Consider the following 13,483-nt stretch of genomic DNA (forward strand, 5'->3'; position numbering starts at 1 on the left):
CGTAAAATCAATCAAACACAAGAAATCACTATCTTTCACAAAGTTATAGAACCTACACAAAATGGGTAATACTAAAATCATAAAGAATTTTCTTATTTACTGCAATAACACGAGTTATTTAATAAATAAGAAACCTTTCATTCACATACCTATACATAATAAAAACAATACAATATTTGATTAAAAACATACCGAATTTTCCAGATTTTCTCTATTCTCATTATCTATTATTTGCAATACATCTGCTAACGAATTGTGGTCTTCATTCTCAAAACCAACGAAATCGTAATTTTGTAATATTGTTATACTGTTATTGGAATTTTCTTCATTTAAATCAACCGAAACTTTTACACCATCGCTCAAGTTAAAATCTTCTTCATAGACGGTTGTATTTGATGAAGTTTCATCCAACTCTGATTCTCGTATTTTACATTGTAACTCAGCTATATAATTTTCTACGCTTATATTATGTGGTTTATTTCGTAAAACAGCCAGTGCTACCGCTAATCGATACTTTTGTAACATATGTGTTACTGAAATAAATAATAAGACATAAAAGTGAAATGTTAAATTCAAAAAGGTTATTACAATTATTGACAACTATTCTAATTGTATGTATTTCAAGTACCGTAATCGTCGTCCATTTTAATGTGTTTTTATATCAATATCCTAATAAAAACATTTCAACTAGAATTATAAAAAATATATTTAAATCAGAAAATGATTCGTTACTTTGATTTCGCGGTTAATACAATTCTCGCGCACAGATTAAAGAAAAAAAATCCTACATAATTGTGTCAAACCTTTTTTTTATAATTTTGAGATATTCTTGACCAACTTAAATTTTAAAGTCATTACAGATTTTGACAAAGTCATTGATAATAATATTTACTATAATAATTTTGTTTACATTTTTTAATTTTATTAAACTCCTAAAATTTGGCGCTCTGATGAATGGCATTATATACAATTTTATTTGGAATAAGCATTTTTATGATAGCATTAGTAATGGCAATAATTAAGAAAATGTTTTTCCATTGGAAACAAGAGCATAAAATTGAAAGAACAACACCGCTAGCTGTGGAAAGACCCGGTAACTTTTATAATTATTTAATTTTTTTTCTTAATAATGTCTATTGTTGATTTAGAATAGAGATAATCAATTTACGAATATAAAAGGACTACTATTATTTTATATATGCCTAAATAGGAATTAAAAATTTATAGAAAATAATGTCTCAACACCAAATTTAAAAACCTTTTGTATAACCTCAGCTCAATTTTTTTACAACAGGTAACATCGATTGCCGCATTCTCTATGTACCTATCTAATTTTTTTTTTTATTTAACGTACACGTTTTTCAGCTGTCAGTGTGATAATATACACGGATAAGTGTGTGATGCAAAGGCGTCGTTATTCGCAGGATGTAAGCATCTATGATGTTATCAGCAAGAGTGATATTAGCCTGACAAAACGGAATTTCGAACTATGTGTTTAAGTTGGTTTTTTTTTTTTTTGATATACATGGCAATGTGTGAGACCACATGTTTTATGTTTATTTTTTATACGAATGAAAAAAGGAAGATAAAAAGAATATTAAAAAAAAATATCTATTAATAAAAAACAAAGCAAACAAAACGTCTATATAATGACGACTTTGAATTGCTTTTTGACTTGAGTACAATAGCTCTAATCACCTTTACCAGTCCATGCCTTTATGCCCGCCGTCAATCTTTTCCTTATCCCTGACCCCACAAAGCGGGAAGCGCATCTACAGCCATTATGTTATCTGTGCTGCTATTTACTCTTTATATTTATGACCAGCTCGGTTGCCCGCTAATCCAAAAAAAAAACATTTCATGTTTATAAATCAAACGAACGTATATATAATATATTGCTTATGTGACTTAGCGAATACGCAGCTTTCTAATTATGAAAGAATTTCTGAAATCTGCCCAAAACACTAAAAATATACGTACAAAAACAAATGCTTTATAATACGAGATTAGAATTAGATTAGAACTTAAAATTGGTCCCATCTGCTAACAAATGACTCTGTCAAGCTTTTACAATAAAACACCACAAGAATTAAATTTATTTATTTAAAAACGTCCCCCCGAATCTTCATCCTACGCTGGCTCCGAAAACAACGGATTCCGTACACACTGTTTATTTTAACGAGATCGTGCTTGGAGAGTAGTTCACTGTGCTGGCCCAGCATCTTCATTATACCGCCATCTGGGTCCTGAAAACGGTATTTTGTTATTTCATAGCGAGGTAGCTAAGCTGGTGGTCCGCCTGATGGTAAGCGCTACTACCGCTCATAAACATTTGAAGAGGCTTAAGGTCAAAGTAGAACATATTCGATTACTGTGGCGGGATCACGGGTGGCCGAGAGGCTAGGCGTTGCTACGGTTAGGCAAGAAACGCAGGTTCGAATCCTGCCTCGTGATCAAATTTTTTCTATTCTTTCATAAAATTTCTCAGTATACTCATTATTTGAATTTCGTTTGACTAAGTGGGTGAGGATGCAGGGTGAATGCTAGTTTATTTATAACACGAAGAAGAGTAAATCTATACCGGCTCATTAAACACTAATCCTACAATCCTAACTGATTGCAATGAATTTTGGTACGTAGACAGCTGGACAACTGGAATAATATATAGGCAACTTTTATCCTGATATTCCTACGGGATATGGACTTACGCGAATGAAACCGCGAGGCACAGCTAGTAATTAAATATATTAAATTTAACACAAGTGTCCCCTTTATTGTAACATAGCAATTTCTACCAGCCAACCTGGTAGGAAAGGAAATGTACGAAGCTAACGGGATGGCACAAAAAACGAAACCCACTAATATTATAAATTCGAAAGTAACTATATCTGTCTGTTTGTCTTCATCACGTCTAAAGCACTGATCCGATTTGGATGAAATTTGGAGCAGAGCAACCTAATTCGCTAATAGGCGGAAAGCCAGTCATATATATTCCAGCTTTATATTATTCTAGTATAAGTATAGATTCAAATAAATTAATCTATTTATTAACATAATATGTACACATCCCTGCCTAGTATTAAAATTCAATATTACACATACACTTGAATGAAGAAAAATTTAAATATGCTAGAGTATGAAAGAAATTCCCTTACCAAGTCCTTATAAGTGGCGACCGTGGAAATACCCTTTTTCCCCAGCTTCCTCCAGAACTGCCAGGCCGGGTGCGTCGCGCTTGCGTAGTCGTATGGCAGCGGTAGCGTGGCGTCTTCTCGAATCTTCTCGAAATGATGCAGTTTGTCTGTTTTATTTAAATTCAGTTTGTGTATAAACTATAAACGTAAACGACTGCCCAAGCTACTAGACCGATCGGGCTGAAATTTGGCATGGCCACTGAGATGTAGGCATCCGTTAAGAAATAATTTTTGATAAATTCTTCCCTCGTGGAGATTAAATGGGATGAAAAGTTTTTAACATGAACATTTATATTGTTTACGCGGGCGAAGCTACGGGTGAAAGCCAGTTTAAGTTGTAGTTTGAATTGTTTTCTCTTGATGAATCTGTTTTTTTAAGTTTTATATTGTTTTAGATATATATGAATAATCAATTTCATCAAAAAACCAAAACCGCTTTCTTGTCTAATCAAATCTTCTTATCAAAAAAATTGTCAAAATTTGTAATATTTACAATTATCATTTATTATATTATTTACCTGGTCGTATGTGCCGATTATGCACGCGAATGTATCGATCCCTGTCATGGCGGGAAACTTCGAAGTAGAAGCCCAGCATCGCCATTACCATCATGGCTGCGTGCTGCCGGTGTTGCCCGCCGCGAAACAGTTCTAGGACGCCGAAATTCTGGGAAATTGTGGAAAATTGTAAATAGTTTTTTTTTTTTTTTTTTTATGTCACAGTCGGCAATGGAGCTGGTGGGTCGCCTGATGGTAAGCGCTACCACCGCCCATGAACAGTTTTAGAGACATAAGGGCCATTGCAAACCTTACGCCTCTACAAATGGATTGCCGACTTTTTGGGAAGAGATTAAGGAAGGTTTGGCGAGAGGAATAAAGGAAAGGACTGGGAAGGGTAAGGAAAAGGATATGGGCCACCAGCTCCCCACTCACCGAACGAAACACAGCAGAATGCTATTTCACGCCGGTCTTCTGTGAGGGTGTGGTACTTTCCCGGTGCGAGCTGGCCCAATTCGTGCCGAAGCGTGCTCGACTACCACATACAAAACGTAAACGTAACTAGTAAACGATCAAATATGAAGCAGGATTAAAGAGATGACTGGCTTTGGACTATTATGATTTTGATTGGTGATGAAACATCCAAGATGATAAAAGCATCATAAAGATGTGTCATACTAAAGTTCATCTACTGAATGTTGCTAAACACTCACCAATTTTATCTACGAAACAACAGTTATGTTTTCAGCGTATAGTTTTTCAAATTCAACTATACGCGACTTACAGTGCTCGTCAATCTGAATCGGTAATGAATGTAAAAAAACCGGTATGAATCTAGCCGTCGGTACGAACTTACGCATGGTACAGTCGCCTCCACGTACCGCGTATGTCCCGCTGATACCTGTGTGACATTTTGTGTTCTGCGCAGCGTAATGCGGCTAGCTTCGGAGCGAAAAGTTTGGTTGTTTTTACAAAACTGAAGCTAGACGTGAGTGGCACGAGAGTATTTGAGAGTACAATTCGAATGTTTCGCTCATTTTATACCGACGGTTTTAATCCGTTGAGTGTGGTCTTGGGTTTTTTATATATATCAATTGTCATTAATTTTTGCATATATTTTTATACATTCAGATCAATTCACAATTATCCATACGTATTTCAGTGAAGTTCTGTATGACACTTGATGATATCGTGTTCTTTAAGTTATGTGCTTGTGTACTTAAGAAGTTATTTGAAGTAAATGCAGAGTAACTTAAATGTTTGGGGAAGATTCACATTTGTGTGTTAATGTTAAATAAACTACTCATTATGAAATTTCTGGTCAAAGTACAGTAATTTACTCTGGTTTCTCTTCTGGTTATTTTTTGAAGATTAACTGTGTCTACGCGGAACTGATGATCTACTGTACCTAACGATTTTAAAAATTATTTTACCAATGTAAATCACTGTTTATTTATTTGTGTAATTATTAGGCTATCGTTTATTTTGTTTTAATCGCGGGTCAATCCACGCGGCTAGTTTTAAATAGAGACACCGTATTAAAATTGTTGATAAATAATGTTTACATCTATTTTCTGAAGGCAACCGTTTGTAATCCATGTATGTGTGATGTAGGAATCGCGAAATGTGTGTATTACGAATGAGTTTGTGTAAAATAAAATTTCATAGGCATAAATATGAACCAATTTAAGTTTATAAAATTTTAATTTTAATGAAAATAATATATATTTATTATTTGAGTTATTAAGATGTAAAATAATGCGATGAATTATTTATTTAATGTTAAGTCTAGAAATTAAGGACTTTTTATCGGATTTTAAACGCGATTTATTCATTATATTATTAACCCGACGTTTCGAACACTTTACAGCGAGCGAGTCACGGGGAGACTGACTGACTGACAGTCTTCCCGTGACCACGTGACGGATAGTAATATAATGAATAAATCGCGTTTAACATCCGTTAAAAAGTCTTTAATTTCTAAATTTTCTACAATACTCTCATAAAAACATACACAAGAAAATACTATAATTTTTGTAAAGTCTTTTTACGACTACATATTGAAGAGTTTATTACGCAATGGTATGTATGCAATAACTCGTTTAAAATAACCATTTTTTTTATGTCACTTTCGGCAAAGTAACTGGTGGGTCACTTGATAGTAAGCGCTACCAACGCCCATGGACATTTGGAGAGGCGTAAGGTCGATGGCAGACTTTACACCTCTACATATGGATCGGCGACTTCAAATTGGATAGATATTACGAAAGGATTGATGAGATGGAAGGTAAGGACAAAGGTATGGGAAGGGAATAAGTATAGGAAAGGAATTATATAAGTATTTAACCTATTATTCAAGATCTATAGTTTTAAAATATATATTATACACACCTGTGGTTGCAACGCGCAGTAGGAAAGGGTTAAATAAATAAAAAAAAAGCAAGACAGAGAACGATTTATTGTCAATAGTCTCAAATATTACAAACTTACTCACTTATACATATTATCAAAATCAAAATGAGGTAGACAAACTCAGGAAGTAACAGGCAGATCCTATTTCCCTACATACTACAAAAGCAATAAAAATGTATACAACGCCATCTATATATACACAGAAGTTTCATTAATTCTTGTTTCGTTATAACAAATCTAGAATCTATACTTCGGTATAATATAATAATAGATAGAAAACTGAGGAGTTTGTTTGAACGCGTTAATCTCGGAACGTACTGGACCTTTTCATAAATTATTTTATTGAGTGCTATTGGTTTATACCACGGGCTTCAATAGAACTTCAATAGAATCTGACCTTATAACAACATACATTATTATTGTTTATATTGTAAGTTGAATGTCAATGCCAAGTTAGTAATTTAGAAGACATTAGCTTTTGCCCGCGGCTTCGCACGCGTAATTCACAGTAGTTTAATATATTTTACCATACATATAAACCTTCCTCTTGAATCGCTCTATCTATTAAAAAAAAAAACATCAAAATCCGTTGCGTAGTTTTAAAGATTTAAGCATACACAGGGACATAGGGACAGATGAAGCGACTTTGTTTAATACTATGCAATGATGGTTAAATAGCCTAAGAGGTCGTTGGGCAGGTGACATAACGAAAACAAAATTTATTTTAAACAAAAACTACAATGCCTTAAAGTTCTCAGAACTAAACGGTCCTCAGTCACACCACACGGGAGGTACCAGCTTTCAAACAATGAAGAATCTTAAAAATCGGTTCACCCAATAAAAAGTTACGAGGCAACAAACACAAGAAAGACAGTCGAATTAAAAACCTCCTCCTTTCGTTGTCAAGTCAGTTAAAGGGCTATCGCAAGCAAGCGTAAAATAGAGCATACTGGAATACCCTAGAGGAGACCTTCACCGTTGTTTTAAGGTGATCTTGATTGTTTATTATAAGTTTAGTTAGGGTAGTTTAATAAAAATGAAGTTTTTTATAAACATCAATAAAATTATTTATTTTGCATATAAGACATTTGCGTAGAGAGATAGCGGCTTTTTTATTTATTCACTTTCTTCTACATAAATGGCAAAATTGAGAAATGTCCGTTGTATCAATGGTCAGAGACAATATCTCTCTATGGTATTATTCTATGCAACTATTGTGAATCAGCTAATCTATATATTGTAAAACAGATAAAAAATAACAATATGCTGGATAATACTAACTAGTAACTACAGACATTCATGGTATGCGTATAAAATCCTATCCTGCTAATATTATAAATGCGAAAGTTTGTAAGGGTGTGTGTGCGTTTGTTGCTCTTCCACGCAAAAACTACTGAACCGATTGCAATGAAATTTGTTACGTAGACAGCTGGACAACTGGAATAACATATAGGCAACTTTTTATCCCGATATTCCTACGGGATACGGACATGATACGGATACGGATATTGCATAAAAGTTAAAAGGGTTTTTAATAGATAGCGTTGCTTTCATAGACGAGTATCACACAAAATTCTATAGCTATTCTTAATAGATGTATGATATTGAATCTGCCTGTAAAAACTCTTAACACTAACAACAAGTACATTGACATAAAGCAAATGTAGTCTTACACTTTCCATACTTCAGAAGCTGGCAAGACGCTGTTAAAAATATTATAATCAACTCTATAAAAAGCACATATACACAAATGTTAAATTCAAAAATGGTCCTTATTTTAATTGTATATCGCCAATTGACTCGTTAGTTTTGAATTCGTGATTCCGCTGGAAAGAAAACCAATTTTATCTTCTTAGATATCAGAATACAAAGGCAATGGTTATAACTAAGGATAAAGCGTTATTTTAGCACAATGTGTAAAAGCAAAAAAGTACAAAAAAGCGACTTACCACACTGATTTCATTCAATTAATGACCATCGTCAACTTCTGTTATGGTAGTCGATTCGCCAGTCATTTCAACGCTTCGCTCTGTCTCGCTCCGCTGCCGTTTCGCTCTGTGACCCCAGCAATGACTCAGTTTACTTATTCTACACGACCATCGACGCAATAATTCCGACATTTTCCTCTCATACTCTTCTCTAAGACAGTCCATGTTATCTTCGAGCCATGCAATGGCCTCCTTGCATTCCCCCATCATGGTTGCGCAATCATTGCCACTCACACGCTCCAAATTTTCAACCACAGTTTGCTTGACGTTGTAAATGTACGTCTCCAATTGGTTGCGCACTTCCAATCTGCGTTTGTTCTCTATGTCTTCCTCGTGAAATCTCTCGGCGTCTGCTATCATCTTGTGAACCTCATTCCGTCCGAATCGGTGCGTGTTCTCGATCACGATTCTCTCGCAGTTACCAGTGCTTTTATCTTGCGCTGATACAGTTAAAATCCCGTTTGCATCAACATCGAAAATCAGATCAATTTTAGGTACACCCCTCGGTGCCGGTGGGATATTGTTCAGCTCGAAAACACCCAATAAGTTATTGTCTCTAGTCATTGTACGTTCCCCTTCGAACACCTCGATAGTCATAGCATTCTGGTAGTCCTCTAAAGTAGTTATTTCGCGTACTTTGTGGCAAGGTATGGGCGTATTTCTCTCGATCACTTTAAACATCATACCTCTGGCAGTTTCTACTCCCAGAGACAATGGCACTACGTCGACTAGCAGTAAATCTTGAATCTTTTTTGTGCGTTGTCCGGATAATATTGCCGCTTGGATGGCTGCTCCACACGCTATAGCCTCTTCCGGATTTATCGAGGTAGTTATGTTTCTGCCATCGAAAAATTCCGTTAACATACTTCTTATCTTTGGTATTCGAGTGCTGCCTCCGACTAAGATAATATCATGAATGTTACATTTCTTCATACGAGCATCTCTTAAAGCTTGCTCCACGGGCTTCAAGGTGTCATTGAAGAGATCAGAGCATAAATCCTCGAATAGAGCTCTCGAAACTCGATTCGTATAATCGACACCGTCGTATAATGCTTCAATTTGTACTGTAGCTTCCACAGCTGAGGTTAAACACAGTTTCACTTTTTCCGCTGCCGATTTCAAACGTCGCACACATTTGTTATCCTTGCACACCTCTTTACCAAAGCGCTTACGGAAGTCCTCAGCAAAGTACGCGACTAATCGGTTATCGAAATCCTCACCGCCTAGTCTAGAATTGCCGGCTGTAGCTTTCACTTCATACACAGAACCGTCGGCTATCGTAAGAACAGACACATCAAAAGTGCCGCCACCTAAATCGTAAATTAAAACATTACGTTCTCCTCTAAACCTCTTCATATCCATAGGCGATAGCGGCCGCCGTCGGCTCATTTATTATCCTCAGTATTTCGAGACCTGCAATACTCCCAGCCATTCTGGTGGCCAGCCTCTGCGCATCTGTAAAATAAGCTGGAACCGTAACAACCGCCTTGTCAACTTTCTTACCTAAATGCGCCTCGGCCGTCTCCTTCATCCTGAAAAGCACCATAGAACTTATTTCCTCCGGGGAAAACAGTTTCTTTTTGCCCCTGTATTCGACAACAATTTTTGGCTTACCATTCTCGTTGGCCACTTTGAAGGGGTAGTGTCTTAAATCCATCTGCAGGCCCACGTCATCATATCTTCGACCTATCAGCCGCTTGGTGGCGAAGACTGTGTTTGTGGGATTGGCGGCAGCTTGGCTCTTAGCCGCTTCGCCTAAAAGACGTTCACGGGGCGTGAACGCGACAAATGACGGTGTGGTTCTGTTGCCCTGTTCATTCACAATCACTTCCGCACTGTTATCATTCCACACGGCCACACACGAGTACGTTGTTCCTAGATCGATACCCACTGCAACCATTGTTTACTAACAACGTGACGTTTGACACGCGTAAACTTGAACCATCGCGGCCGGAGCGCTTATATAGACTACGAATAACAACGCAGAATTTTCTAGAATGCCATTTGAACCAATCAGATAGCCGTATGCGTTGAATTTTCTAGAATGAGGTTGCTATCTTTACGAATGAAAATTACCCTACTTTTAATTGTTGATTTGTGCTAGTTAGATACATAGAAAGACTAGACAATGTTACGATTTTCAATCATTCTGTAAATAGAAAAGTATATAATGACAAAATATATAATAAATAATATAAAATATTTTGTCAATAATATATTTAATTAAAAAAAAGGTGTGTCTGCGATTCACACACGATAGAAGTGAAACTACAGTAATATAAAATAGTATGTATATTTCTGTCTCACTCTTTGCCGGCTTCATTCTACACATTTTTGTATTTGCGTCTCTTACCTGTCGTTTTTCCGTTGCATCAGGTTTGAAATCACAACGATTCTAAAGAAGTTTCACTTCAGAGATGGTAGATTAAATTAAATAAAATTTATTTAAATAAAACAGTATTTTCCAGATGCATAAAATGTAGGTATTTTTTTCCATCTTAAAGAATAGCTAAACGAGGATTTTACGAATAACAATATCATTATAAATTATATTTGAATTAAACCAATTAATCGTATTCCCAAAGCAATACATATTTCTTTTATTTGGATTACACGAACTCAAAAAGCATACAGCGATAAGACCGATACTCGCTTAAATTTTCAATTACTAATTATTATTACATATTTTACGTTCTAAATTATCATAAAACGGAACATTAAGTCAACTGTATTGAAAAATGACTCAAATGAGGGAATACTTCAGTATATATAATTTTGTAATGATTATATTTACTATGAAGAATAAAACATCCTCGAAACACATTTTTTTCCCTAAAATCGGGAACTTTTATTAACTATAGCATCCCAAAGCACCTTCCACCAATATGCGCATGTCAATAACGCTACGAAAGTTTGACGTCAAACGTATATGCGTCTCTTTCTAGCATACCACATCTATCCTTATTTACATCACGTGAATTATGGCGGCAAATTGAAATGTTGTTATACTGTTGAATATTATAAATTTGTATGGATAGATACTTGTCCCAATTTAAATAGTAATTTAAGAGGGGTCCGGTTGATAAAACAGCTCAAGCTTATTGCTAAGGCTTTAAGTAACATTTTAGATTGAACATAATTTCCTACTTAAATAAATTTCTATCCAATGACGGAAGGTTTGAAAAACGAATATTAAATAAGGCAAATTAAACCTTATACTCTAGCATTTAATTATCATTTTTATGTTAAATTTTTCACGTTTTTAATGTGTTCTCCGTTTGATTGAGTATATTATTATACATTATTTTATTTAAAACTAGTTTTTGCCTGGCTTCGCACTTTAAATTTGGAGTAGTTTAATAGATGTTATACATATAAACCTTCCTTTTGAACCTCTCTATTTATTAAAAAAATAAAACCCATCATAATCCGTTGCGTAGTTTTAAAGATTTAAGTATACATACAAAGGGACATAGGGACAGAGAAAGCGAATTTGTTTTATACAATGTAGTGATTCAACTTCCGTCGCTAATCCGATTTCGCTTAGGGGCCGTCCATTAATCACGTGATAGTTATTTTTTCTAATTCATTAACATCTATATAAAGCTATTTTAATCTAAAGGAGAGTTATTTATTAAATTAATAGACGCTCGCCCCGGCTCCGCCCGGATGTAAAAATTCCTGTTTTATCCCAATGGAGCATTTAATCGAGATAAAAAGTATCCTATCACCCAATTCAGCTCATGCCCTGTACCAATATCAAATTTTATCTAAATCCGTGTAGCAGTTTCAGTGTGATTGACGGATAAACATCCGAACAAAAAAAAACTTAAATATTAGTGTGATAGTGTGACAAAGCATTATCATTCATTTCATATTTTGATTAATTAGGTGTTAATAGCAAATGTTTTGAATTTGACATTGTTTGAACAAACATATATCAAAGTACTTGAATATATTCCACTAGCGTTCCGCCGCGGCTTCGCCCGTGGTACATATATAACCTACTAGCTGCACCCCGCGGTTTCACCCGCGTAAGTCCGTATCCCGTAGGAATATCGGGATAAAAAGTTGCCTATATGTTATTCCAAATGTCCAGCTGTCTACGTACCAAATTTCATTGCAATCGGTTCCGTAGTTTTTGCGTGAAAGAGCAACAAACACACACACGTCCTTACAAACTTTCACATTTATACTATTAGTAGGACTAGTAGAAAGGATAATAGGTAGTCTTCCTCAATAAATGGGCTATCTAACACTGAAAGAATTTTTCAAATCCGGGGATTAGTGCGTTCAAACAAACAAACTCTATAGCTTTATAGTATTAGTATAGATTTCGGTTATTATCTGTCATTTTGGATATTTAACGAAATTGTCATTATATTAGTAGTTTTTAAATAGATACAACGACTTTTATCAACCGAAAACCAAAAAGAAACAAATACAACTATACCTGTCTCCCTCCCACTCGGCCTGTGACGTAGTCCGGGCTCGTATCAAGAACGAGATAATCTGAGAAGCTCTCAGCTTGGTCTTCAGTGATCTCTTGTATGCGAACACAAGTTTTATTCTTCAGTATATCACCGACTGCCGCCAAGCGATCACGCATGTCTTGAATGTCGTCTGAAATAAATAAATTTAAATATCGAACTTAAATTAAATCTCGTTATAGTATTTGCTTGTGTTTGATTTTACGCGAGTATTATACATTTAGAAATTAAAAACTTTTTAACGGTCACGGGGATACTGAGTCTCCCTCGAGTCCACGCTCGCTGTCAAGTGTTCGAAACGTCGGATTAATAATATAATGAATAATTCGCCTTTAAAATCCGTTAAAAAGTTTTTAATTCCTAAATCTCGTTATTTTTACTTCCTTCCCATATGCTTTTCCTTACCCTTCCACGTCCTATTCTTTATTCTTTTTTTAATCCCTTTCCAATTTGAAGTCGGCAATCCATTTGTAAAGGCGTAAGGTCTGCAATCGACCTTACGCCCCTCCAAATGTTCATGGGCGGTGGTAGCGCTTACCAGCAGGCGTCCCACCAGCTCCATTACCAAAGATGATATAAAAAATCTCTCAAGTAGACGTTGAGAAATCCTACTGAATTCTAATATTAAGTACCACGGCCAAATTTAAGCGAATCCAGGTTAATCCAGTGGCGGATTTACCAGCAGGCTGAGTAGGCAGATTTACGGGCGGCAAATTTTTTTTTTTTTTTTTTTTCACCTCATAGAAAATATTTTTTACCAAACGTTCATTATTGTGTAAATAGCATACATAACCCCGCCCATACATCATTGAGCTTCGATTAGCTCAAAAATACTTAGTCTGGCCATAAATACTGTTACACTTAATTATAAAAAAATATTACATTTGAATTTCGAATCTGTC

At 35.4% G+C, this 13,483-nt stretch overlaps 2 protein-coding genes across 2 annotated transcripts in view; both read right to left on the minus strand.

Moving 5' to 3' along the window:
* Positions 1–2,085: 2,085 nt before the first annotated feature.
* The window catches only part of LOC119838459, a 26,874-nt gene continuing 15,476 nt past the window's right edge, over positions 2,086–13,483 (minus strand). The window contains exons 9-12 of the mRNA XM_038364406.1: positions 12,545–12,714; positions 3,713–3,860; positions 3,156–3,301; positions 2,086–2,246 (exon numbers count right to left, since the gene is read on the minus strand). Of these exons, the coding sequence (XP_038220334.1) occupies positions 2,100–2,246; positions 3,156–3,301; positions 3,713–3,860; positions 12,545–12,714 (611 nt within the window). The 3' untranslated portion in view covers positions 2,086–2,099. The remainder of the gene's footprint in view (positions 2,247–3,155; positions 3,302–3,712; positions 3,861–12,544; positions 12,715–13,483) is intronic.
* Positions 7,319–9,579, minus strand: LOC119838516 (heat shock 70 kDa protein-like). The gene has a single exon (XM_038364488.1). The coding sequence runs from the start codon at positions 9,478–9,480 to the stop codon at positions 8,071–8,073; it is 1,410 nt and encodes a 469-aa protein (XP_038220416.1). The 5' UTR covers positions 9,481–9,579; the 3' UTR covers positions 7,319–8,070.

This window comes from Zerene cesonia, unplaced genomic scaffold, assembly GCF_012273895.1.
Source record: "Zerene cesonia ecotype Mississippi unplaced genomic scaffold, Zerene_cesonia_1.1 Zces_u003, whole genome shotgun sequence".
NCBI classification, from domain to species: Eukaryota; Metazoa; Arthropoda; class Insecta; order Lepidoptera; family Pieridae; genus Zerene; species Zerene cesonia.

Excerpts from the sequence above, each read along its gene's own strand:
- LOC119838516 (XM_038364488.1), bottom strand. The coding sequence starts at position 9,480 with ATGAGCCGACGGCGGCCGCTATCGCCTATGGATATGAAGAGGTTTAGA.